The 24,458-nt window shown below is 68.2% G+C and overlaps 2 protein-coding genes across 2 annotated transcripts; both read right to left on the bottom strand.

Moving 5' to 3' along the window:
* Window positions 1-3,514: 3,514 nt before the first annotated feature.
* LOC135310264 (antigen WC1.1-like) lies at window positions 3,515-12,090 on the bottom strand. The gene is made up of 14 exons (XM_064437478.1): window positions 11,570-12,090; window positions 10,620-10,928; window positions 10,080-10,394; window positions 9,031-9,357; window positions 8,609-8,923; window positions 7,974-8,288; window positions 7,455-7,517; window positions 7,057-7,371; window positions 6,681-6,716; window positions 6,263-6,406; window positions 5,035-5,130; window positions 4,513-4,596; window positions 4,145-4,297; window positions 3,515-3,824 (listed from the first exon to the last, which is right to left on the bottom strand). Exons 1-14 carry the CDS (start codon window positions 11,898-11,900, stop codon window positions 3,640-3,642), a joined length of 2,988 nt encoding a protein of 995 aa, XP_064293548.1. The 5' UTR covers window positions 11,901-12,090; the 3' UTR covers window positions 3,515-3,639.
* Window positions 12,091-16,995: 4,905 nt separating this feature from the next.
* Window positions 16,996-23,236, bottom strand: LOC135310263 (solute carrier family 12 member 6-like). The gene is made up of 11 exons (XM_064437477.1): window positions 23,145-23,236; window positions 22,598-22,825; window positions 22,405-22,524; window positions 22,223-22,327; window positions 21,835-22,003; window positions 21,062-21,281; window positions 20,379-20,533; window positions 20,025-20,114; window positions 19,776-19,852; window positions 19,056-19,207; window positions 16,996-18,377 (listed from the first exon to the last, which is right to left on the bottom strand). The coding sequence occupies exons 1-11, from the start codon at window positions 23,234-23,236 to the stop codon at window positions 18,292-18,294; spliced, it is 1,494 nt and encodes a 497-aa protein (XP_064293547.1). The 3' UTR covers window positions 16,996-18,291.
* Between the last annotated feature and the right edge of the window lie 1,222 nt (window positions 23,237-24,458).

The raw sequence follows: 24,458 nt of genomic DNA, 5'->3' as shown, positions 1-24,458 counted from the left end.
TGGTATTTCGGCGGCCGTCTGGGCAAAAAAATGATAATCGGCCGAGAACGGGAACGTTTGGATTTTTGGGAGGCTAGGCAGGCGCAGAGCCCCAGCGTTGGTGTGCCTGCGTGTGCGGTGCCGGAGGCCGGTGAGGCCCGGCAATAGCTTTTGGCGGTGGCTGTTTTGGTGTGGGAGCCATCCTGCGACGTTTGGTATTTCGGCGGCCGCCTGGGCAAAAAAATGATAATCGGCCGAGAACGGGAATGTTGGGATTTTTGGGAGGCTAGGCAGGCGCAGAGCCCCAGCGTTGGTGTGCCTGCGCGTGCGGTGCCGGAGGCCGGTGAGGCCCGGCAATAGCTTTTGGCGGTGGCTGTTTTGGTGTGGGAGCCATCCTGCGACGTTTGGTATTTCGGCGGCCGTCTGGGCAAAAAAATGATAATCGGCCGAGAACGGGAACGTTTGGATTTTTGGGAGGCTAGGCAGGCGCAGAGCCCCAGCGTTGGTGTGCCTGCGCGTGCGGTGCCGGAGGCCGGTGAGGCCCGGCAATAGCTTTTGGCGGTGGCTGTTTTGGTGTGGGAGCCATCCTGCGACGTTTGGTATTTCGGCGGCCGTCTGGGCAAAAAAATGATAATCGGCCGAGAACGGGAACGTTGGGAGTTTTGGGAGGCTAGGCAGGCGCAGAGCCCCAGCGTTGGTGTGCCTGCGCGTGCGGTGCCGGAGGCCGGTGAGGCCCGGCAATAGCTTTGGGCGGTGGCTCTTTTGGTGTGGGAGCCATCCTGCGACGTTTGGTATTTCGGCGGCCGTCTGGGCAAAAAAATGATAATCAGCCGAGAACAGGAATGTTTGGCTTTTTGGGAGGCTAGGCAGGCGCAGAGCCCCAGCGTTGGTGTGCCTGTGTGTGCGGTGCCGGAGGCCGGTGAGGCCCGGCAATAGCTTTTGGCGGTGGCTGTTTTGGTGTGGGAGCCATCCTGCGACGTTTGGTATTTCGGCGGCCGTCTGGGCAAAAAAATGATAATTGGCCGAGAACGGGAACGTTGGGACTTTTGGGAGGCTAGGCAGGCGCAGAGCCCCAGCATTGGTGTGCCTGCATGTGCGGTGCCGGAGGCCGGTGAGGCCCGGCAATAGCTTTTGGCGGTGGCTGTTTTGGTGTGGGAGCCATCCTGCGACGTTTGGTATTTCGGCGGCCGTCTGGGCAAAAAAATGATAATCGGCCGAGAACGGGAACGTTTGGATTTTGGGAGGCTAGGCAGGCGCAGAGCCCCAGCGTTGGTGTGCCTGCGCGTGCGGTGCCGGAGGCCGGTGAGGCCCGGCAATAGCTTTTGGCGGTGGCTCTTTTGGTGTGGGAGCCATCCTGCGACGTTTGGTATTTCGGCGGCCGTCTGGGCAAAAAAATGATAATCGGCCGAGAATGGGAACGTTTGGATTTTTGGGAGGCTAGGCAGGCGCAGAGCCCCAGCGTTGGTGTGCCTGCGCGTGCGGTGCCGGAGGCCGGTGAGGCCCGGCAATAGCTTTTGGCAGTGGCTGTTTTGGTGTGGGAGCCATCCTGCGACGTTTGGTATTTCGGCGTCCGTCTGGGCAAAAAAATGATAATCGGCCGAGAACGGGAACGTTGGGAGTTTTGGGAGGCTAGGCAGGCGCAGAGCCCCAGCGTTGGTGTGCCTGCGCGTGCGGTGCCGGAGGCCGGTGAGGCCCGGCAATAGCTTTTGGCGGTGGCTCTTTGTGGTGTGGGAGCCATCCTGCGACGTTTGGTATTTTGGTGGCCGTCTGGGCAAAAAAATGATAATCGGCCAAGAACGGGAACGTTTGGATTTTTGGGAGGCTAGGCAGGCGCAGAGCCCCAGCGTTGGTGTGCCTGCGCGTGCGGTGCCGGAGGCCGGTGAGGCCCGGCAATAGCTTTTGGCGGTGGCTGTTTTGGTGTGGGAGCCATCCTGCGACGTTTGGTATTTCGGCGGCCGTCTGGGCAAAAAAATGATAATCGGCCGAGAACGGGAACGTTTGGATTTTTGGGAGGCTAGGCAGGCGCAGAGCCCCAGCGTTGGTGTGCCTGCGCGTGCGGTGCCGGAGGCCGGTGAGGCCCGGCAATAGCTTTTGGCGGTGGCTCTTTTGGTGTGGGAGCCATCCTGCGACGTTTGGTATTTCGGCGGCCGTCTGGGCAAAAAAATGATAATCGGCCGACAATGGGAACGTTTGGATTTTTGGGAGGCTAGGCAGGCGCAGAGCCCCAGCGTTGGTGTGCCTGCGCGTGCGGTGCCGGAGGCCGGTGAGGCCCGGCAATAGCTTTTGGCGGTGGCTCTTTTGGTGTGGGAGCCATCCTGCGACGTTTGGTATTTCGGCGGCCGTCTGGGCAAAAAAATGATAATCGGCCGAGAACGGGAACGTTTGGATTTTTGGGAGGCTAGGCAGGCGCAGAGCCCCAGCGTTGGTGTGCCTGCGTGTGCGGTGCCGGAGGCCGGTGAGGCCCGGCAATAGCTTTTGGCGGTGGCTCTTTTGGTGTGGGAGCCATCCTGCGACGTTTGGTATTTCGGCGGCCGTCTGGGCAAAAAAATGATAATCGGCCGAGAATGGGAACATTTGGATTTTTGGGAGGCTAGGCAGGCGCAGAGCCCCAGCGTTGGTGTGCCTGCGCGTGCGGTGCCGGAGACCGGTGAGGCCCGGCAATAGCTTTTGGCGGTGGCTGTTTTGGTGTGGGAGCCATCCTGCGACGTTTGGTATTTCGGCGGCCGTCTGGGCAAAAAAATGATAATCGGCCGAGAACGGGAACGTTGGGATTTTTGGGAGGCTAGGCAGGCGCAGAGCCCCAGCGTTGGTGTGCCTGCGCGTGCGGTGCCGGAGGCCGGTGAGGCCCGGCAATAGCTTTTGGCGGTGGCTCTTTTGGTGTGGGAGCCATCCTGCGACGTTTGGTATTTCGGCGGCCGTCTGGGCAAAAAAATGATAATCAGCCGAGAATGGGAACGTTTGGATTTTTGGGAGGCTAGGCAGGCGCAGAGCCCCAGCGTTGGTGTGCCCCCCCTCCGCACACCCTGGGGTGCCATCAGAGCCTGCGGGCCCCCCAGCCCAGGGAGGGTACTTCCCGCGCCCTCTTGCTCTGCTCCTGCTGCGGAGTGGGGGACGATGTGGCACAGAGGGCTGGAGCCCTGGGTGGCAGAGGAGGCTCAGGGCCTTCCTCCTCCCCATCAGCCCCAGTGTGGGTCAGAGTGTGGGAGCAGTGCCCGCAGCAGAGCCTCCTCCTGCCCCATTGCCCTGCAGGGACGGTGAGGGGGCAGCGCTGTGCCAGGATCAGGCCCCCGCGGAGGGGTAGCACTGACCTCCCCCATCTCAGGGGGATTCAAGTGCTGCTTTCTGCAGAGGCTCCCTGGGCACCCAGGAGACAACAGGAACATGCCCCAGGGGCCATGGGCTCTCACAGCCTGACCCTGAGCGCACCATCCCTGAGCCGTGCCCCTTCCCCGCCACCATGTCTTTGTGCTCTGCTCCCCCCAGTCGGCCTCGGGGGGACACCCCGAGACCTGGGCAGGCAAGTGCCAGCCCTGGCTCAAACCCCCAGAGGCTTTTAATAAGAACAAATCCCGAGGCCCAGCCTAAAAAGGAGAATAAAGCCCGAGGAAAGGCCCAGCGGTCTCTGCTGCCTGTGGGAAAAGGGAGAGGGCTCCCCGGTGCTCACGGCTCTGCCAGCTGCACAGTCCTCTCCTCCCTCCAGGCTGCACCCAGCTCGACGGCAGGGACGGGCTCTCCTGCCCCGGGGCTCAGGGACTGCTCTGCGCCGAGCTCCGGGGACGCGGCCTTCGTGTCCTCGGGGGGATGTGCCAGAGGCACCTCTTCAGCATCGTCATAGCCCGTGCTCTCTGCGGACAGGGACCAGGCGTCCCCTTAGCTCCAGGGGCCCAGCCCTTCTCTGCGAGTGCAGGTTTGCCCCTGCAAGCAGCAAGGCAGGCCCTTGCGTGTTCGCCCCGTGGGGTGCCCCTCCTGCCCCGTACATCACCTCCCTCCTGTCTCCTCACCGCTCCCGAGGTGTTCAGCTCCCCCTCCCATCCCCAGACCCCAGGGGAAACTCCTGCGGCCAGTTCCCCCATCCCAGGAAGCCGGGCTCTCCCAGTACAGCAGCGATTCGTCCAGCACCAGGGATGGCACCCCAGGAACCGGCAGCGCTATCCTTCCCCCTCACCTCCAGGTGCATCCCCGGGCCCCGCTCCCTCCTCTGGCGCCCTGGGCAGTTCCCAGTCTCCCTGCCCAGGGGCACGATCCTCCCCAGGGTCGGAAACCTCCCCGGCATCGTCATAGCCGTCTGCTGGGTCACCTCCGGGCGGGACAGGGACACCTGAAACGCGAGGGCAGTTGGTGGCTGTGGGAAGATACATCCTGCAGGGCAGCGGATGGGGGACGCGCAGGGACACGGGGCTCAGACACTGGCGATGGCAGCACCGCAGGAGACTCCCCTGTGTCCTCCCCAACTCTGACGGTGAGGCCCAGGGAGGCTGCTGTCCATCATATGCCTGCAGGCACAGGAGATCAACCCCTTCCTGCCCGCCTTACCCGGCGCTGGACGCGGACCACCCTCCTCCTCGCTGTCCCCGGTGTAGGGCTGCAGCTCTGTCAGGGACCCCCCTGGATAGGAGCCTGGCGAGAGGCGCAGCGGGTGTTACGGGCGAGCGCTCTGCGGGCCCAGCCTGCGGTCAGTGCTGCTGGGGACGGGGCACCCGCGGAACCGGGGCTGACTGGGGGAGGGCTCAGGACGCCCCCCGCGCCCCCGGCACCAACCCTGTCTCAAAGGGGCTCCCAGAGCTGCCTGGGGCCAGCCCCGTCCCTCATCCCCCAGGTGTCACAGAGGGGCGTGGGGGCGGGCAGAGAGGGGCTATCCCCAGCTGCGATGGGCAGAGCTGGTGGGGAGGAGGCGCCTCTCCGTCCCCTCTCCCAGGCCCAGGACCTGGCTGCCCTCCCCTCAGACCGCACAGCACTGCAGGGACCACGGGCCGGGGGCTGCAGTGGGTCAGCCCTGGGTGGAGGCCAGGGGAAAGAGCCCTGCAGATGTGCCCCCCATGAGGGACCCACACCCACCTTTGCCGCTGAACCTCGGCTGCTTCTCCCATGCCTGGCTGTAACCGATCTCCTCGTACACAGCATCAGGGAAGGGCTCCCAAGCGCTCTCAGAGCCTGCAGGCAGACACAGAACTGCCTCAGGAATCACAGAATCGATCGCAGAACGGTTTGGGCTAGAAGGGACCTTTAAAGGTCTAGTCCAACCCCCCCCCAACGAGCAGGGACATCCTCAACTTGCTCAGGTTGCTCAGAGCCCCCTCCAACCCGACTGTGAGCACGTCCAGTGACGGGGCACCCACAGCTTCTCGGGGCAACCTCTTCCAATGTTTCGCCACCTTCGCTGTAAAGGTTTCCTTCCTAATACCTTGTCTAAATCCAACCTCTTTTAGTTTAAAACCCTTGTCCTATCACAAAAGTCCCTGCTAAAGAGTTTGTCCCCATCTTTCTTTTAAGCCCCCTTTAAGCACTGAAAAGCCATGAGAAGGTCTCCCCGGAGCCTTCTCTTCTCCAGGCCGAACAGCCCCGACTCTCTCAGCCCGTCCTCATAGGAGAGCTGTGCCACCCCTCGGATCATTTCCATGGCCCTGCTCTGGGCCTGCTCTAACAGGTCCACGTGCGTCCTTCTGGTACCGTGGACCCCAGAGCTGGAGGCGGCGCTGCAGGGGGGTCTCACCAGAGCGGAGCAGAGGGGCAGAACCCCCTCCCTCGCCCTGCTGGCCCCGCTGCTTCTGATGCAGCCCCGGATAGGGCTGGCCTTCTGGGCTGCGAGCGCACATTGTCAGCTCGCGTCCAGCTTCCCACCCTCCGGCACCCCCACGTCCCTCTCCACAGGGCTGCTCTCAATCCCTGCACCCCCCAGCCTCTGCTGATACCGGGGGTTGCCCCGACCCAGGTGCAGGACCTGGCACTTGGCCTTGTTGAACCCCATGAGGTTCACCCGAGCCCACTTCTCAGGCCTATCCAGGTCCCTCTGAAGGGCATCCCGTCCCCCAGGTGTGTCCGCCGCACCACTCAGCTTGGCCTCCTCTGTGACTATTTCTCTCCTCGCCCCATCCCTAACCCCCCGGGCCTGGGGTCTCTCTGCCCCTCGCTGCTGGTGGCCGTGGCCGGGCAGTCAGCGGGTCAGCACAAGGGAATGCAGGCAGCACGCGCTCTTCTCCCCCCAGCCCTGCCTGTACCAGTCCCCAGAGCACCCTTGGCCCTGCCGGGAGGCTTCTTCCCCCGGGACCGCGGGGGCAGGACCCACCTCCGCGCCCAGCCCTGGCGCTTCGCGCCTGCCCGGCCAGGAGGGCCAGGAGCACGCACAGAAGGGCTCCCAGGATGATGCAGATGATGATGGGTAATGAGATCCTGCTGCTGCTGCTGCTGGTCGGAGGGCCCCGGGTGGGATCTGCTGGGCAGGAACACAGAAAGGGCAGCACCAGGCCTGGGAGAGGTGTGGGGCTGGGACACCCCAGCCCTGGTCCCCATTACACCAGGGGTCGGGGACCCCAGGGAGTGAGTGATGGGGAAGCTCCCACCCTGCGGGGTAAACGACACCCTCCACCGTGACCCCGCTGCCTCCTCCTGGGAGTTTCACACCCCGACAAGGAGCCCCTTCCCCCCAGCTGTGGGTCACAGCCCGGCCTCAGGAAGACCCTGCGCTGGCAGGGAGGACAGGTTACCTGCTCGGGGGGTTGGTGCTGTCGTGCTGGGTGGTGCTGCAGAGGAAGAGGAGGAGAGCTGGGCTGAGCAGATGGGCATGCAGCCACCAGGGACCCTCCTCCGACACGCCACGTTCGTGTGCGCACACGTGCGTGCAAACCCCCCCGGCACATCCCACCCAGACCGCCCCTCCCGCTGGGCTGCTCGGGGCGGCTGGGGCAGCGCCCAGGGCCTTGCGCTGGGTATCGGGCAGGATGGCGCAGGCAGCCCAGGAGATGCCCCTGGGGGCTGCAGAGCCCTGGGGGCGGAGGCTGGAGACATCCAGCCCCGCAGAGGCAGCTTCCCACGCGGCACCAGGCTCCCACGCTCTGCAGGGGTCTCAGCCCCTCCGCTCACCTGAGCAGTTCACGGCTGCGCCCTCCTCGTGCTGGCAGGCACCGCTGTCCCCAGGCCGGGCAGAGCAGTGCTGCAGAGACAGCTCTGTCCCCCGGCAATCCACCTTCTCCAGCCAGACGGGGCCTGTCCCCTTCCCAAAGGCAGCGTTGTCCAGGGGATACACGGCGGAGCCGCAGCCCAGCTGCCTGCACGCCACCTCGGCCTCCTGCTTGGCCCAGGAGTTGTCGCACACCCTCCGCCAGGAGCCGTCGTGCCAGATCTCCACTCTGCCCGAGCACCCGTCCGCTCCTCCCACGGCACGAATCTTCTCCCTGTCTGGAGAAGGCCGGGAGCTCCCAGGGCACCGGGAAGCAGGCAGAGCCCTGCCAGGCGAGAGGGGCGTGCAGAGGAGCAGCTACCTGTGCAGGTGGTGGCGTTGGGGCACTCGGACCCGGGGGCCGGGGGTGTTTCTGGCCGTCTCCCTGCAGAAGGAAATGCTCTGGTGAGGGGGCTGCTGCAAGGGGGTCGCGCAGCAGAGCCTGGGGCTGAGCTCGCCTCGCGCCTCCCCATGCAACCTCGCTGACGGCAGCAGCTGAGCCCCGGTCCTCCAGGGGACACGCACGGCAACGTGGGGGACCCCGACTGCTCAGCCCCAAAGGGGCCCTGGCTCACAGAGCAGCAGGAGGGGGTCCATGGCAGGGCTGCTGCTCGGAGCCGTGGCTGGTCTCCTCTGAGACCTTGCCTGGAGACACCTCCCTTGGGAGCTGCCGAGAGCCCAGCTGGCAACCGCTGGGGCACGCCTGGGGCCCGTTTGTGTCCCCAGAAGCAGCAGGCTCTGGCACAGAAAGGAGAAGCCCCCGTGGGCTGTCTCTGCCTTTGACGCTGCCCAGCAGGGAGCAGGAGCTGGGGGAGCGCTGCTGCCCAGGTAGCTCAATTACCATTGCAGGTGATGTGGGTCTTCTCCTGCAGGGTATCGCAGGACTCCGGGTTCCAGGGAGCGGAGGGACACTGCCAGAAGGAGCTGTTTTTCTCCCCACACTGCACACGATCCAGCCAGGCGGTGCCAGACAGCTTGCCGGAGGGCAGTTGTGTATCCAGCGTCCCTTCGTCCCCACAGCCCAGCTCCTTGCACGCCAGCGACGCCGTTCGGAGAGTCATCGAGTTGGAGCAAACGCTCCCCCACGTCCCGTTATAATAGACTTGCAGGTACCCGGAGCAGTCGTTGCCGCGCTCCAGCCTCAGGGACGTGAACTCTGAGAGGAAAGGCCCCGAAGGGAGCAGGCTGGTGCGGGGCTGCGGGAGCGGGGATGCCCCTGCGCCCGCCCGGCCCTCAGCCGGGCAAAGGCACGGCCAGCAAGTCCCCCTCGCACCCACGTGGGGGGACAAGTCCCCGACGAGCAGGCGCCCGGCCCTCCCCGCTAACCCCCCGGGGACAGCCGAGCTCCCCAGGGAACCCCGGTGGCGCTGAGGGGACCCGCGCCGGGGCGGCCCCCGGGACAGCCTCAGGCAGGGGCTCTGCCCTCGTCCCGGCCTCCCCGGGCACCGGGCTCACGCCACAGCTCCCAGCACAGACCTGAGCAGACGACTCCTGCATCCTCCTTGTGCGCGCAGTCGTGCTGCCCCCAGGGCTGTGCCGGGCAGTCCCAGAGAGCACCTTCGGCCCCGGAGCAGTTCACACCGTCCAGCCAGATGCGACCGGAGCCTTTGCCGAAACGAGCAGCGACGGCCGCCTCCAGCGCCCGTCCGCAGCCCAGCTGGCGGCAAACGACGGCGGCGTCAGGCAGGCCCCAGCCGTCATCGCAGATGGTCCCCCAGCTGCCCTGGCGGTAGATCTCCACTCTCCCGGCGCAGCGCCCGGAGCCGTTCACCAGCCGGACCTGCCGGCTCCCTGCAGCGGGAAGAAACCCCTGCTGCTCTCGGGGGCTGGTGCCCACCGGCCCAGAGCCTGGAAGGGCTCTGGGAGAGCCTGGAGCCTGGAAGCGCAGCACCACTCACCCTCACAAGTGACCCCCACGTCCTCTGCGATCCCTGCCGCCAGGGCGTTCTCAGGCACGGAGGCGTTGCAGAGGGTCAGCCCGGCCTCGTGCCCCGCGCACCGGACCCCTCGCAGCCCCACGGGACCCGTCCCTCTCTGAGGCTTCGGGGGGTTGTAGGCCGTCTCTGCCCCTCCGCACCGCAGCTGCCGGCACACCACGCGGGCCTCCGCCAGGTCCCACTGGTCATCCAGGACTCTGCCCCACGTCCCGCCCTGGAAGATCTCCACTCGCCCGTCGCACCGGCTCTCCCCACCCACCAGCCGCAGGGACGTGGCGTTGGCTGGACCTGGGGGGAGCAGCCGTGCCCAGCCCTCAGCGACACCGGGCAGCCCAGAAACCGGGGGCGCCTGCCCAGGCTCCGGAGCCCTCACAACACCCGGAGCCCACCCGCCTGCCCCCAGCCCTCTGCAGCGAGCTCCAGGAGCACGTTCCCACAGCCGTGGCTCCCAGTCCCCGAGCAAGATGCTCTCTTTGCTCTTGGTGAGGCAGAGCCACCCAACACGTCCCTGCTGAGGGGGAAGAGTGCGGGGGCCTTTCGGATCAAACAGGAGATGTTTGGGACTTGTGCCGGCCAGCAGCCGGGGCAAAGCCCAGCCCCACACCGCAGTTCACACCCCAGGTCTGCTGCTGCTGCTGCTGCTGCTGCGGGCACCTGGACAGCCCCTGCAGGTGTGGGACTGGGCTCTGTGGGGCTCTGCGGGGCTGGGGCAGGGCTGTCTGCAGCCAGAGGGATGGAGCTGAGCCCCACCGCCCTCTCCGTGGCCTGTCCCGCGCCACGAGAGCCGGGGAGCCCAGGCCTGGCCGTGGCCCCTCACCCGGTTCGGTGCTCCGCTCTCCCACATCAGAGCCGCCATTCTGAGCGGGCAGAGCTCGCCAGAGCTCCTGGTGAGGCCGGGGTTTCTCCGGGGATAAATTCGCCCTGGAGCTGCCATGGGGTTCCCTGCTTTGGGTGGCCACGTCGCACCCAAGGGGCAAACGGAGTTAGCGCAGCGTTTTCCCAGCTCTCACCTGAGCAAATGACAGCAGCGTCGTTCTCCTGGGCGCACGGAGAGGCCCCCAGGGCCGTCACTGGGCACAGTCCCAGGTGGGCTTCAGTCCCATCGCAGTGGAACGAGTCTCTCCAGACGGGGCCGGTGCCTCTCCCAAAATGCCCTCCCCTGGGAACGGACTCAGCAAACCCGCAGCCGAGGTGACGACAGAGAACGTGGGCGTCCGGGGGGTCCCAGTGGGAGGCACAGAGGGTGCCCCAGGTCCCCAGCACCTGGACCTCCACCCTCCCGTCACAAGGTGTGCTGCCGTTCACCAGCCTGAACTCCGAGTACTCTGGGGACAGAGGGAGATGAGGGAGGGTGGACTGGTGCTCTTGCTCCCTCCACAGCCGGAGGAGGGACCAGAGCGACAGCCTTCCTTTCCCCTGCTCCTGCAGCCTTCCAGGGCTGCCGACAGCCACGTCACCCCTGCTGTCACCACACCCAGCACGGCGCAGTCCCTGTCCTGCTCCCCCGCCCCAGCTCACACTCAGCGTTCAACACCCCTCCGAGTCCTTACGTGTGCAGGTGACGCCGGCAGCGTTAGCGTGGGTGCAAGGCTGGTCCCGGGGGGATCCCATGGGGCAGAAGGTGAGAGAGGCTTCACTCCCCACACACTGCAGCTCTCTGCCCCAGATGGGACCATCCCCTTCTCCAAAGGGAGATGCCCCAGGGACAGGCAGGGGTGCGCCGCATTTCAGCTCCCCGCAGACCACGGCGGCGGCTTGGGGACCAAAGTCTGAGTCACAGACAGTTTTCCACTGGTTCCCATCACGGATCTCCACTCGTCCTGAGCAGGGGCTGTCCCCTCCGACCAGCCGGACAAATCCTGGAGCAACCAAAGACCCCTTTGAGTTCCCAGAGCCCTCCGGCAGTTACCTGACCCCATCTCCCAGCATCTCCAAGGTGGTTACAAGTGAGGAGTCCCACGACCCTCCCAGCCGCTCCCAGTGGGTGCGGATGGCCTTGGGACACCCTGCTCTTCTTCCCAAGCCCAGTGCTCCTCCCCTCAGAGCTGCTCCTCTGCTCTGGGGGACCCGTGTCTGCCAGGGAACACGACCCAGCAGTCCCCGGCCACCTTGGGCCCTTCCCTGGGGCTCTGGCGCCCACGTGAGCTGCTCTCAGTGCCGCTGGCGTGGGGCAGCCAGGGCCTCCGTGCTGCCAGGCAGCTCCTGTGTGAGCGGAGGCACGAAGCTGGGAACCAACAGAGCCTGCGGGGCAGGGTGGGCCTCCATCTCCCAGCCCCTGGCACCCACGGAGGGTGGGCCGAGCCACACCTGGCAGGGCTCAGGCGGTGGCAGGTTCCCTCCGGGCTTTGCTCGGGAACCGGGGGAACCAGCAATGAACGTCCCAGCTCAGTGCGACCGGCCACTCCAGGCCCTTCTCCAGCACCCCCTTGTTCCCCTGAGGGCTCCGCAGGCCCCTTCCCCCACCCCAACCACGAAGGTGCGGAACGGGCTGGCCCCTGACCTGCACATCTCACTCCAGCATCCTCAGCGTGACCACAGTACTGTAGATACCGTTTATCATCTGAGCAGTCGGACAGAGCAGACTCGGTGCCATCACACTCAACTTCATTCATCCAAATGGGGCCAGATCCGGGCCCAAAGTGTGCACCCCGAGGAGCTTCAAGAGCAGACCCACAGCCCAGCTGCTTACAGACCACTGCAGCATCATCCATGTCCCAGAAGTCACTACACACGGTCCCCCACTGGCCCTGGTGTTTCACCTCCACTCTTCCAGCACAGCGCGAGGGACCATCCTGCAGCCTCACCTCCTCGGCCCCTTCAAACATCAACATGGGAACGGTCAGGAGCGTGCCGAGCCCCAGACTGCAGGTCTGGGCGTCCCCCTTGCCCAGGCACCTGGGTGGGATCCCTCCCCCTCCCACGCTGTCCCCGGGTGGGGTGGGGGGATCCCTTTTCTCCCCACAGGCTGCAGAGGGCTGGGGGTGCCCAACAGCAGACCTGCTGGGCCATTCGCCGACCCACAGCCCGTGGCGCTTCCTCCCACCCCAATGGCCCCCTGCCCATGCCCACCCGCGCACCGTGCCTGGCCCCGTCAGGGCACCGTCTCCTCGCCAGCCCGGAACCCCTGTACAGCCCCGGGCCCCCCCTCCATCTCCCACCCAGAGAGGCACGGGGAGAGGCACAAGTTCAAGTGACTTAGGCAGCTTCGGCCCCTCATCTCAGAGGTACCTGCAAAGAACCCCCATTCCCAGAGGGGTCCCGATGGCCCTGTCGGTGGGACAAGGAAGCCGGCACCTACCCCTGCACAGCTGCACCCACAGGACCAGCCACAGCACCCGAGGAGACACGAGTCCCTCTGTGCCCATCCTGAGCCTCCTGCCCTGCTGGCACAGCCCTGCTGCACCCCGCTCCCTGAGGCTGCTGGGGGCTCACGGGGACGAAGGCAATGAGGGGGTGATATATCTCTGCAGGTGCCGGCCCCCGGCGGGAGGAGCCAGTCGAAGCAGCAGCACCTTTTTAGACATTATCAGGAGCCGTCTGCCCTCCGACACAGCCCAGCCCTCCAATGAACTTCTCCAGCGCCGTTCATCACCATATATGAGGGACATACGTGTCCCGCTGCGGGTGTCATTGGTGGCTGCGGCAGGGGATCGTCACGGGACAAGTGGGGTGTGGGGGGGGGAAGGGTCTGCCCCCCCTTGCACCCTGCTGTGGGGGCTGGGGGCACGGAGCATCTTCCGCGGCGGGCTCATCCCAGAGCCCAAGAGGCGAGTGTCCAGCTGCCCCCGAGCCGTGGGAAGCGCGGAGCCGGGACTGCATCGGGGCCTGTGTCGGGGTGGGAAGGGAACAGCCCCTGCTGCAGACCCCGCTGTGCTGGGGGCAGCAGCTGGGGAAAGGCCTCGGCCAGGGCGAGAGCTCAGTCCCAGGAGGGCTGGCTCGGCCACCGCTCCCTGGGGACCCCCGCGGCGGGTCCCTCACGGGAGCTGGAGCTGGGGTCGTGTCCCTGCCCTGGCAGCAGACGTGCAGCCCAGGGGCTCAGACGTGCCCCTGGCTCAGCCTGTCACCCAAGGGCCGTTATTCCCCGCGGGCGGATCGGGAGCTGGAGCCTGCAGGTGCACAAACCACAGCCCACGTGGCCCCGCAGCGCTCGCCGTGCTCCCCCCACAGCACCCGGGCAGGATGTCTGTGGTTTCCCCGGGCGCCGTGCCCAGACACATCCCTGCGGTGCCCCCGAGCCACCCCCCACCCCGACCGCTCCAGCCGGGGCTGCTCCTTCGGCCTCGCAGCCCCCGTGCCCCGGGGTGCCCCTCTGACGCCGCTCTGCGCCGCGCCCCACGGCCATGGGGTGCCGTCGGCGACGCGACCTCACACCCCCCTCGCGCTGCCCCGGCGTGCTTGCGGGTTGTGCTGATGGCGACCTCGCACCCCTCCCGCTGCCATCGCCCTCTGCTCAGGAGCTACCGTCACACGCGCGTGTGTGTGTGTGTGCTGGGCTCCTGCTGACCACGGTTCCTCCGAAAAGCCGTATTTGGGTGGGGTCAAAACGCCGTTCTGATGACGTCAGCAGCACCCGCACAAGCCATACGCCCGCTCCTTGCCTAACGGCTGCGCCAGCACCCGCGGGAGCGCAGGCTCCGGCACAGCCCTGTGCGTACCCCTGGCCCACCCGCCGCTCCGCCGAGGGTGGTGTCGCAGCACCTCCGCCCGCCGCGTACCCGTTCCCGGGCCCGTCAGGTGCTCATTCACCGCCGACACCGCAAGGGCGCTCCCAGGACCCGTGCCGGCTGCCCCGCCGCCGGCTCAGGCACGGCAGGCGACTGAGGAGGCAGCGACCTCAGCGCCGCCTGCTCAGAGCGGCCGCTCGCGCCCAGCCCGGCCGCCCGCTCGCGCGGCTCCGCGCCTCCGAAACAACGCCGCGGTCTCTGTTCATCGCCCGCCGGCGCCACGACGCGGGCGGGCGTCCTGCTTTGCGTAGCTTCGCGCCAGAGCGCTGGCTACTCACGCGCTGCTCGCGCGGCGCGTCCCGCGCCCGCCTGCCTTCTCACGACGCTCTGCTCCCGCTCCCCTCCTCCCTTCCGTGTTGCTCCCCGCTGGAAACCTGCAGCAACAAGAAAACAAAGTCAACGGGCTCCTGAATAACACCCAGAAAGGAGCGACCCTTCCCCATCCCGACTCCTCCACTCCACTGGCAGCTCCAGACGGAGCTGCTGAGATCTCGGTACAGCAGCACGCGGTCCGTCAGGCGGCGGGACCGCTCCGCCGCGTCCGTCCGTCCTGAGCACCGGGTTCCAATGCCCGTCCAGCAGCGTCCGTGATCTCTCTCAGGGCCTCCCACGTCACAGACACCTCCCCTGCCCGGGACGGCGTTTTGCATCTCCCAGCCCCTCCCCACCCCCCGCAGCAGCCGACAGCCGGCGCCCCTGGGGCGCCCCTGCCCGAAAAGCGCTTGCCCGCCCGGTGGGGACGACCCCGCGGCCCCGCGCTCCGCAGGGACGGTGCTAACCCCGTCCGGGGTTGCGCAGGCCCGGGCGCTCGGGGGTTTCCCGCAAACCAGGCGCCCCGAGGCCGGTCGCCTCCTTGCGTTTAAAGCAGCAGCGCCAGACACGTGCCGCCCACCTAACACGCGTTCGTCCTGCTCTACACGGGCTGCCCACGGGCACCGCGGCTCCCCGCTCGGCCCCGCCACGGCTCCCCCTGCGCGGCCTCCCCCTCTGCGGCGCCCTCGGCGGTCCTTCGGACGGAGCCCCCCGCCCTTTCTACCCGCGCACGGTCGCGTCGCCCAGGGACAGTTCCAGGCTATTTTCTCTCGCCAGCTCGCCTTCGTTTCCTTCCAGAAGGACCGTTTGCCCTCGACTAAATGGACGGCGCCGACGCCAGGGTATCCCGTCCCTCAGCTCAGGCGCAACGCTACGACATCAAACAGCGCGCGACCAAAAGGAAAGGGGTCTGGACTGGCGCTAATCGAACGCACGCGGCGCCCCGTCTCTCGGGGGTGGCTCGCCCACGGTACCCGCGGCCAGGCGGGCGCGGGCGGGCTGCCGTGCGGCGTCGGCGGAGGTTCAGCCGGAGCAAGGCCGAGCCGCGGGGAGCAGGTCGGGGCCGGCGGCGCGGGGAAACGCTGCCGGCGGCGCGGGGACAGCCACAAGGTGCAGGCGGAGCTCGGGGAAGGTCTCGGAGGGACAGAAAGGCGCCCGGGGACACGATGGCTGGATCCGAGGGCGTCTGGACGGAGTAAACACATCATCAGGGAGCGGGGAGCGAGCAGAGGCTCGGCTGGAGGGAAGCGGGGACAGACCGACGGGGCTGGGTCGCAGATACGGACTCGGGAAGCCTCCAGAGGGAGCGAGGGGGGCGCGGGGTGCGCTGCAAAGCTGGAAGCGTGCGGAGGGCAACCTCGACGGCGCCGCCAGGCGTCGTGACGCCACAAGAGGGGTCCCAAAGCGGCCGGAGACACGGAGCGCTCGGGCACACGAGGAGGAAGCCCGGCAGGGATTTGGACAGGCTACAGCTTTCCCCAGGGGACGGGGGACTGAACAGAGGGGCCCTGCGAGCGCAGGGGACGACGTGAGCGCTGTGGAGGCGCCAGGCGGCGCCGGGAAAGGCCACCAGGGAGGAAGGAGGGAGCCGCGTGGGCTGCGGCGCCCGAAGTCAGCCTCGGGAGGTGGCACCGTGCGAGAAGGGGGGAGCGCCGGAGGCGGCCCCGGGACACGATGCAGAAGTCGGGCGTCCCTGCAGCCCCTCCGGGGCACGAGCACAGCCCCGGCAGCCGTCAAGGCGGGAGCGAGGGGGCTCCGGAGGCAGTGGGACCGCGGACGTAGAGGCAGTGGAGGGATCGCTGGCAGAACGAGGCGCTCGGAGGGGATCTGAGCGCGGACAGACGTGAGGGCGACGCTGACCCGCCGGGGCAAGTGAGCCGGAGGTGAGGCCAGAACGACTGCCCGAGGCAGGGGGCCGATGCGAGGCGGTGCTCGGGGAGACCCTCGGGCACAGGGGGGAAGCCTGACCCTAACCCTACGAGCGCGCAGGGCACCCAAGCAGGGCAGCGGAGCGTTCACAAGGCAACAGCCGGCAGGGAGGTAAGTGGGAAATTAAACAACAGGGACAGAGAATTAATGAGGATTTTAAAAGCAGGGGGTGCACGACCAGCGGAGACCCCTTCAGGACGGGCATCGCAGCTTCGCCAAGGCAGCCCAAGAAGGGGCGTCTCAAAAGCAACGGCGTAAGGCGGGACGGGGGAAATAACAACTAAACTAGGGCCCGCCACTACCTGACCGCAAGCACGGCACAGCGTGTGAAGCGATGGAGCGGAGGGGAGAAACACCAGGGGGGAGAAACGCCGGGGGGAGAAACGCCGGGGGGAGAAACGCCAGGGGGAGAAACGCCGGGGGAAGAAACGCCGGGGGAAGAAACGCCGGGGGGAGAAACGCCGGGGGGAGAAACGCCAGGGCGAGAAACGCCGGGGGGAGAAACGCCGGGGGGAGAAACGCCGGGGGGAGAAACGCCAGGGGGAGAAACGCCGGGGGGAGAAACGCCGGGGGGAGGCGCCCAGGGCACCACGGTGGCCACGGCACCTCGGGGTGCCGGCAGCGCCGTGGCCGTGTCGGCAAACACCTTTGCTGGGCCCTTCTCCGGGGCGATCGTCCGTGGGTCACCGGCCCCTCGGGGGGTCCCCGCTCCAGGGGGGATCGTCTGTGGGTCACCGGCCCCTCGGGGTGTCCCCCCCCCAAGTGTGTCCCACCCACGTGTCCCCCCACATGTCACCCCCCACATCACCCCCCCAGGCGGTGGTTGGGGACCCTGTGGCCCGAGTGTCCCGTCCCATGTGCCCCCCCCCCCCAAAATGAAGGTGCCACTGGGCTGGTGACGGTGTTTTGGGGGGAATCCCGGGGGTTTGGGGACTCGGCCCAAGAAGGCGCCCGAGCCCAGTGGAGAGGAAACCGTTTATTAGTGGTGTGCGCTGGGAGTGGCGCGGCCCTGCTGGAGCCGTGTACTGGGAGTGCTGGGACCCGCAGTGGGAGCGCTGGGAGCGCACCGGAGGCGCGCTGGCAGTCTTGGGCCCTATACTGGGAGCACTGGGCCTGTCCTGGGAACGGGGGGGCTCATACTGGGATCTTACTTTAACTGTAGCTCAGGCTGGCATCACACTGGGAGCACTGGTGCTATACTGGCAAGGCCGGGGTCCATACTGGGGTCTGACTCAGACAGCTGTGGCTGAGGCTGGCATCACACTGGGAACACTGGTGCTATACTGGCAAGGCCAGGGTCCATACTGGGGTCTGACTCAGACAGCTGCGGCTCAGGCTGGCATCACACTGGGAGCACTGGTGCTATACTGGCAAGGCTGGGGTCCGTACTGGGGTCTGACTCAGACAGCTGCGGCTCAGGCTGGCATCACACTGGGAGCACTGGTGCTATACTGGCAAGGTCAGGGTCCGTACTGGGATCTGACTCAGACAGCTGTGGCTCAGGCTGGCATCACACTGGGAGCACTGGTGCTATACTGGCAAGGCCGGGGTCCATACTGGGGTCTGACTCAGACAGCTGTGGCTCAGGCTGGCATCACACTGGGAGCACTGGTGCTATACTGGCAAGGCCAGGGTCCGTACTGGGATCTGACTCAGACAGCTGTGGCTCAGGCTGGCATCATAGTGGGAGCACTGGTGCTATACTGGCAAGGCCAGGGTCCATACTGGGATCTGACTCAGACAGCTGTGGCTCAGGCTGGCATCATAGTGGGAGCACTGGTGCTATACTGGCAAGGCCAGGGTCCGTACTGGGATCTGACTCAGACAGCTGTGGCTCAGGCTGGCATCACACTGGGAGCACTGGTGCTATACTGGCAAGGCCAGGGTCCGTACTGGGATCTGACTCAGACAGCTGTGGCTCAGGCTGGCATCACACTGGGAGCACTGGTGCTATACTGGCAAGGCCGGGGTCCATACTGGGAGTGTGGCAGCCCATACTAGGATCTTGCTCAAAGAGCTGTGGCTCAGGCTGGCATCATAGTGGGAGCACTGGTGCTATACTGGGAGTGTTTGGTCCCATGCTGGGGTCACGCTCGGAGAGCTGTGGCCCAGACTGGCATCATACGTGGGGCGTTGAGGCCCATACTGGGAGCACTGGGCCCGTACTGGGATCGTGCTTGAAGAGCTGCGTCTCCGGCTGGCATCGTACTGGCGGTGCTGGGCCCGTACTGGGCCGTACTGGGCCATACTGGTGCACTCAGGGGTCGGGGGCGTCCCCGTCACCCCCCCGCACCAGCAGCACCGGCCCCAGGCCCTCTGTCAGCACCTCCAGGAACTCCAGGTCTGCCCCACGTCAAGGGCCTGCCCCACGGCTGCCCCCCAAGTGCCCCCAGTGCCCCCCAGGTGCCCCAGTGCCCCCCAAGTTCCCTCAGTGCCGCCCCCTCCCCGTAACTGCCCCCCAGCCCTACACCTGCCCCACGGCTGCCCCCCAGTGCCCACTGCCCCCCAAGTGCCGACCCTCTCCCTGTAACTGACCCCCAGGTGCCCCCAACTCCCCTCACTGACCCCCATTTTGCCCCAGTTCCAGCCCAGCTTTGCCCCAGCCCGGGGTTGGGGGTTTTGCCCCCGTTCCACAGAAGCCCAGACCCTGCGTTTTGCCCATTTCTGCCCATTTTTGCCTGCCTTGCCCCGGTTTGTGCCCCGCTTCACCCCAGCTCCCCACTTTTCTCTCCCCCTCCGCGTTTCCCCTCCCCTCTCTTCCCCATTGCCTCCCAGTTTTGCCCCGTTTCCCCCGTCTGTGCCCCACCCCTCCCTCATCCTGCTTTTCCCATATTCCCCCATTTCTGCCCCATTTTCGCGCCTCCCAGTTCACCCATTTCCCAGTTCCCCATTTTCCCCGTGTCCCCCATTTCTCCTCTGTTTTTGTCCTGGTTTTCTCCATTTTTTTTCCCTCTTTTCCCCCCAATTTCCCCCCAATTTCCCCCCATTTCCCCCCCAGTTCCCCCCACTCCCCAAGGATACAGTTGTCGAGGGGCCGGGGGGCCCGGGGGGGCCCGGGGGGGTGGGGGGGGCCCGGGGGGGGCAGGTCGAGCAGCACCAGCCGCGCCCCCCCCGAGTGCGCCCCCACGGCCTCGTTCAGCCGCTCGGCCGCGTGCATGCGCCGCACGTTGACCCTGCGGGCGCCGCCGCTCACCACCAGCGCCACCAGTACGCACCAGTGCCCCCCGCGCCCCCCCACACCCCCCAGCGCTGCCCGCTCCCCCCAGTACAGACCAGTGCCCCCCCGCACCCCCTGCTGCCCCCAGTACAGACCAGTGCCCCCCCGCACCCCCCAGCACCCCCCAGCGCCCCGCCACTCTCTCCCAGTACAGACCAGTGCCTCCCCATGACTCCCAGTATGGCCCAGACCCTCCCCATCACTACCGGCATGTCCCACAGCCCCAAACCAGTACGGTCCAGTGCCCCCCTCGTGATTCCCAGTATGGTCCGTAGCCCCCCACCACGGCCCACAGCATCACCCCAGTGACCCCCAGTGCCCCCCTCGTGATTCCCAGTATGGTCCGTAGCCCCCCACCACGGCCCACAGCATCACCCCAGTGACCCCCAGTGCCCCCCTCGTGATTCCCAGTATGGTCCGTAGCCCCCCACCACGGCCCACAGCATCACCCCAGTGACCCCCAGCGCCGCCCTGCCGATCCCCATTACATCCCAGTGCCTCCCAGTCCCCCCAGTGGCACTCACGGGCTGGGGCCGCGGCGGGGGGTGCCCCCCTCCTCCTCCTCCGCCGCACTGGGGGCCTGTGATGGGGCGGGGCCTCCCTCCGACACCATCGCCGAGTCACCCCTCATGACGTCACGCCTCGTGACATCACACCTCGTGACGTCACCCCGCTGCAGCGCGTCACCTCGCGCCTCCCCGGGGCCGCCGCGACCGTCAACACCCGCGCGGCTCCCCCCGGCTCCCCCCGGCCCCCCGGCCCCCCGTTCCCACCTGCGCCTGCCGCATCTGGCGCAACATCTGGGAGCGCTGCTCCATCATCAGCGTCCGCTCGTGGGTGTAGGCCGAGACCCACAGCGCCCCCTGTGCCCCACAGCACCCCACTGACCCCAATAGCCCCCACGCCTACCCCACAGCGCCCCCTGCGCCCCACTGACCCCAATAGCCCCCACGCCCACCCCACAGCACCCCCTGTGCTCCACGGCACCCCACTGCACCCCACAGTGCCCATTGCCCCAATACCCCCACCCGTCCCACAGCAGCCCCCAGCACCCCACCGCCCCCAAGTCCCCCCGGCCCCCCCACCCCAGCCCCCCACAGCCCCTCCCAGCCCCCCGCCCCACGTACAGGGTGCTGCCGCAGCAGCAGGGGCAGCAGAGTGAGCAGGCGCCCGCCGCCCACCACCCACCACACGTCCAGGGTCCCCCCCGGCGCCCCCGCCCCCAGCGGCCCCTTGGCCACCAGCAGCGCCCGGCCCCCGGCCCCCGCCACGCGCAGCAGCTCTGGGGGGACAAGGGGGGGCTCGGGGGGCGCGGACCCCCCGCGGGGAGCCCCGGGCCCCTGCGTGTCCCCACGCCTGCCCCCGCTCCTGCCCCCCGTGTCCCCCCGCCTCCTCCCTCTTCCCCACGCCCCCCCGTGCCCCCGCATCCCCCCACGTCTCCCCTGTGCTCCCCATGCCCCCCACCCACCATGACCCCCCAGTCCCTCCTGTGCCCCCCCACATCCCCCCCGGTTGCCCCTGTGCCCCCAATCCCCCCCACATCCCCCCGTTCCCCCCCACCCCTTATGCACCCCACATCGCCCCCAGCCCCCCCCGCATCCCCCCGTGCCCCCCACATCCCCCCGCATCCCCCCATGCCCCCGCATTTCCCCCGAGCCCCCACCCCCCCACATACCCCCTTCCTCCCCACCACTTATGCCCCCCACCACCCCCTCCCCTGCATCCCCCCCGAGCGCCCACCCCCCCATGCCCCCCACATCGCCCCCCGAGCCCCCCCTGCTCCCCACATCCCCCCCGAGCCCCCCCCAACCCCCCGCCCCCCGCGCCCCCGTACCAACGAATCTGCGGGCGGCGGCGGGGTCGTGGCGGCGGCGCCAGCCGTGGGGCCAGCCCAGCAGCACGGTGTTGGGGCGCAGGGCCCCCAGCCCGCAGCCCTGCACCAGCGCCGCCAGCCCCGGCCCCCGCGCCGGCGCCACCAGCACCTGCACGAAGCCCCGCGCCCCCGCCCCCGCCAGCCCCGCCCGCAGCGCCTGCGGGAGGGAGGGGTCAGGGTGGGCCCTGACCCACAGCGACCCTGACCCACAGCGACCCACCGACCCCCGGGGGCCCCGTCCCACAGCAACCCTGACCCATAGGAACTCAGCCCCCCCATAAGCACCCAGATCTATAGAGACCCAACCCTGCAGGAACCCACCTTTGCAGGAACCCCCAGCCCCCCAGGGCCCTGCCAGCTCCCCAAGGACCCTGACCTATAGGGACCCAGCCCCCACCAGCCCCCCCAAGGACCCCGACCCATAAGGACCCAGCCCACCCCAGCTCCCCCAGCCCCACAGGGCCCTGACCCCGAGGGACCCAGCTCCCCCCAGCCCCCCAGCCCCCTGACCCATAGCGATCCAGCCTCCCCCGGCCCCCCCAGCCCCCCCAACCCATAGGGACCCAGCTCCCCCCAGCCCCCCCAAGGACCCCGACCCATAAGGACCCAGCCCACCCCAGCTCCCCCAGCCCCACAGGGCCCCTGACCCATAGGGACCCATAGGGACCCCCAGGGGCCCCGCCCCGCGGCCCCCCAGCCCCCGGGCTCACCCTCTCGGCGGCGCGGGCGCGGGGCAGGTCCTGCGGCAGCTCCCCGGGGGTGACGGAGCCCACGACCGCCAGCCCCTTCCCGGCCTGCAGCTGCGCCGCCAGGGCCAGCACCTGGGGCCGCGTCGCCCGCAGCTCCTCGTCCAGCTTCAGCAGCACCAGCAGCTGCGGCCTGCGAGGGGGAGGCGCCTGCCTGGGACCCACGGCGCGACCCACGGCGGGTGGGACCCACGGTGTGGGGGACCCACGGCGGGGCGCACGGCGGGGCGCACGGCAGGTGGGACCCACGGTGTGCGGGACCCATGGCGGGGCGCACAGCAGGACCCCACGGTGTGCGGGACCCACAGCAGGCCCCACGGCGCGCGGGCCCCACGGCGCGCGGGGCGCTCACCTCCAGCTGGGCGCGGGGGGCTGCCCGTCCTCCAGCCGCAGCAGGGCGAAGCGGGCGGCGCTGAGGGAGAGACCCCGCAGCCCTTCCCCCCACTCGCTCTGCGCCCTGTCGTGGGGGGAGGGGAGGCGTTGGGAGACGCACGGGGGGCGCCGGACCCCCGCGGGCCCCCTCCTCGTGCTCACCCGCGGTACTCCAGGTACTTGTAGGCGGTGGCGCCGATGCCCAGGGCCAGCAGCGCGCAGTACCAGCAGGTGACCAGCATCAGCCCCAGGCAGAGCCCTGCCCCGGCCAGCGACACCCCCCTGGGGGGAGCGGGGCGTCAGGGGGGGCGCCGGGGGGGATCCCCCCGCCGGTCCCGGGGGCCGCGGGGCTCACCAGTGGTAGAGGCGGCAGCGGGGTGTGGCCCGGGGGGGGCGGGGGGCACTCACGTGGGGTAGGGGCAGGGCGCGGGTGCGCGCCAGCCCCCGCAGCAGCCGGCTGCCCCCCAGCAGCGCCTGCAGCCCGGCGCCCCCCGCCGAGAGCAGCGCCCCGGCCAGCGGCACCCAGGGCGAGGGCCAGGAGGCCGCCCCTGCCACCGGCGTCCCCCGCAGAGACCCGCCGAACCTGCGGGGACGGACGGACGGAGGTGTCACCTGGGGCGGCGGGAGGCACAGGGGACACCCCAGGGGACATCACGGGGAGAGCGGGGACCCCCCCAGGGACACTGGGGACCCTCCCGGGGCCATCAGGGACCCCCCAGAGACATCCTCGGGACATTGGGGACTCTCCTGGGGACACTGAGGACCCCCCGGGGACACCCTTGGGACATTGGGGACCTTCCAGAGACACCCTCAGGACATTGGGGACCACCCTGGAGACACTGAGGACCCCCCAGAGACACCCTTGGGACATCGGGATCCACCCAGGGACACCGGAGACTCACCCAGGGACACTGGTGACCCCCTGAGACACCCTTAGGACATTGGGGAGCCTCCTGGGGACATTGCGGATCCCCCAGGGACACCCTCGGGACATTGGGGACCACTCTGGAGACACTGAGGACTCTCCAGAGACACCCTTGGGACATTGGGGACCACCCTGGAAGCGCTGAGGACCCCCCAGGGACACCCTCGGGACATTGGGGACCACACTGGAGATGCTGAGGACCCTCCGGGGACACCCTTGAGACATCGGGGACCCCCCAGAGACACCCTCGGGACATTAGGGACCCTCCTGGGGACACTAAGGACCCCCCGGGGACACCCTTGGGACATTGGGGACATCGGGGATCCACCCAGGGACCCACCCAGCGACACTGGGGACCCCCTGAGACACCATTGGGACATTGGGGACCCTCCCAGGGCTATCAGGGATGCCCCAGAGACACCCTCAGGACATTGGGGACCACCCTGGAGATGCTGAGGACCCCCAGAGACACCTTCAGGACATTGGGGACCCTCCTGGAGACACTGGGGACACCCCGGAGACACCCTTGGGACATTGGGGACCCCCCTGGGGACAAGGGGGACCCCCCAGGGACCCCCTTGGGACACTGGGGATCCCCCTGGGGACACCCTTGGGACACTGGGGACCCCCCTGCGGACCCCCGGGACACTCACTTGTCACGCAGCAGCTGCCCCTCGACAGAGGCCCCCAGCAGCAGGGCCGTGCTCAGGTCTGCGCTGTCAAGGAAACTCCCCCCGAAAACCAGCAACCCGACCCCAAAATGGAGCAGGACCCCTCCCCCGGGGCGACCCCCCCACCCCCTACAAGGGGACAACCCACACCCGGGGGTCACTGCCCCCCAACCCCCCCTGCAGCGCCCCAAAACAGCCCCCTCCCCTCCAGGCACTCCCCTGCCTTAAAGGCAATGCTGGTTTCAGGCTGCCCCGCCACGTTTTGGGGTGTCCCTCCCAGATTTGGAGCCCCCCCAGGTACTGGGGTCCCCCTGGCGGGGCGGATGCAGCCCAGGGCGGTGGCCAGGGCAGCCCCCAGGCTCCCGGCCGGGACGGAGCGGGCGATGTCTCGGAGCTCCCCGCAGCGGCTGCAGCCCCACAGCACCCCTGCGCCGCACACCGGGGTCCCACGCTTGGGGGGGCCCCACGCTCGGGGTGTCCCCTGCAACACCTCCCCGCCCGGACGCCGGGCTCCCCCCCCAGACGTTGGGGTCCCCTCCCAGACACCTGGGCCCCCCCCGAGGTTAGGGTGTGTGTCCCCCAAGGTTGGGGACCACCCCCCAGGCTGGGGACCCCCACTC

The sequence above is a fragment of the Phalacrocorax carbo genome, chromosome 32, assembly GCF_963921805.1.
Source record: "Phalacrocorax carbo chromosome 32, bPhaCar2.1, whole genome shotgun sequence".
Classification (NCBI taxonomy): domain Eukaryota; kingdom Metazoa; phylum Chordata; class Aves; order Suliformes; family Phalacrocoracidae; genus Phalacrocorax; species Phalacrocorax carbo.
This window is presented reverse-complemented; position numbering and strand designations above follow the sequence as displayed.

Excerpts from the sequence above, each read along its gene's own strand:
- LOC135310264 (XM_064437478.1), bottom strand. The coding sequence starts at position 11,900 with ATGTTGATGTTTGAAGGGGCCGAGGAGGTGAGGCTGCAGGATGGTCCC. Across the intron at positions 10,929-11,569 it reads TGCTGGAGTGAGATGTGCAG|GATTTGTCCGGCTGGTCGGA; the intron begins GTCAGGGGCCAG and ends TGGTTGCTCCAG. Across the intron at positions 6,717-7,056 it reads CGCAGCCGTGAACTGCTCAG|CACCACCCAGCACGACAGCA; the intron begins GTGAGCGGAGGG and ends CTTCCTCTGCAG.
- LOC135310263 (XM_064437477.1), bottom strand. The coding sequence starts at position 23,236 with ATGTCCCGAGGGTGTCCCTGGGGGATCCGCAATGTCCCCAGGAGGCTC. Across the intron at positions 22,826-23,144 it reads GGGGTCACCAGTGTCCCTGG|GTTCGGCGGGTCTCTGCGGG; the intron begins GTGAGTCTCCGG and ends CCGTCCCCGCAG. Across the intron at positions 19,208-19,775 it reads CCCCGCCGCGGCCCCAGCCC|GGTCAACGTGCGGCGCATGC; the intron begins GTGAGTGCCACT and ends CGGCGCCCGCAG.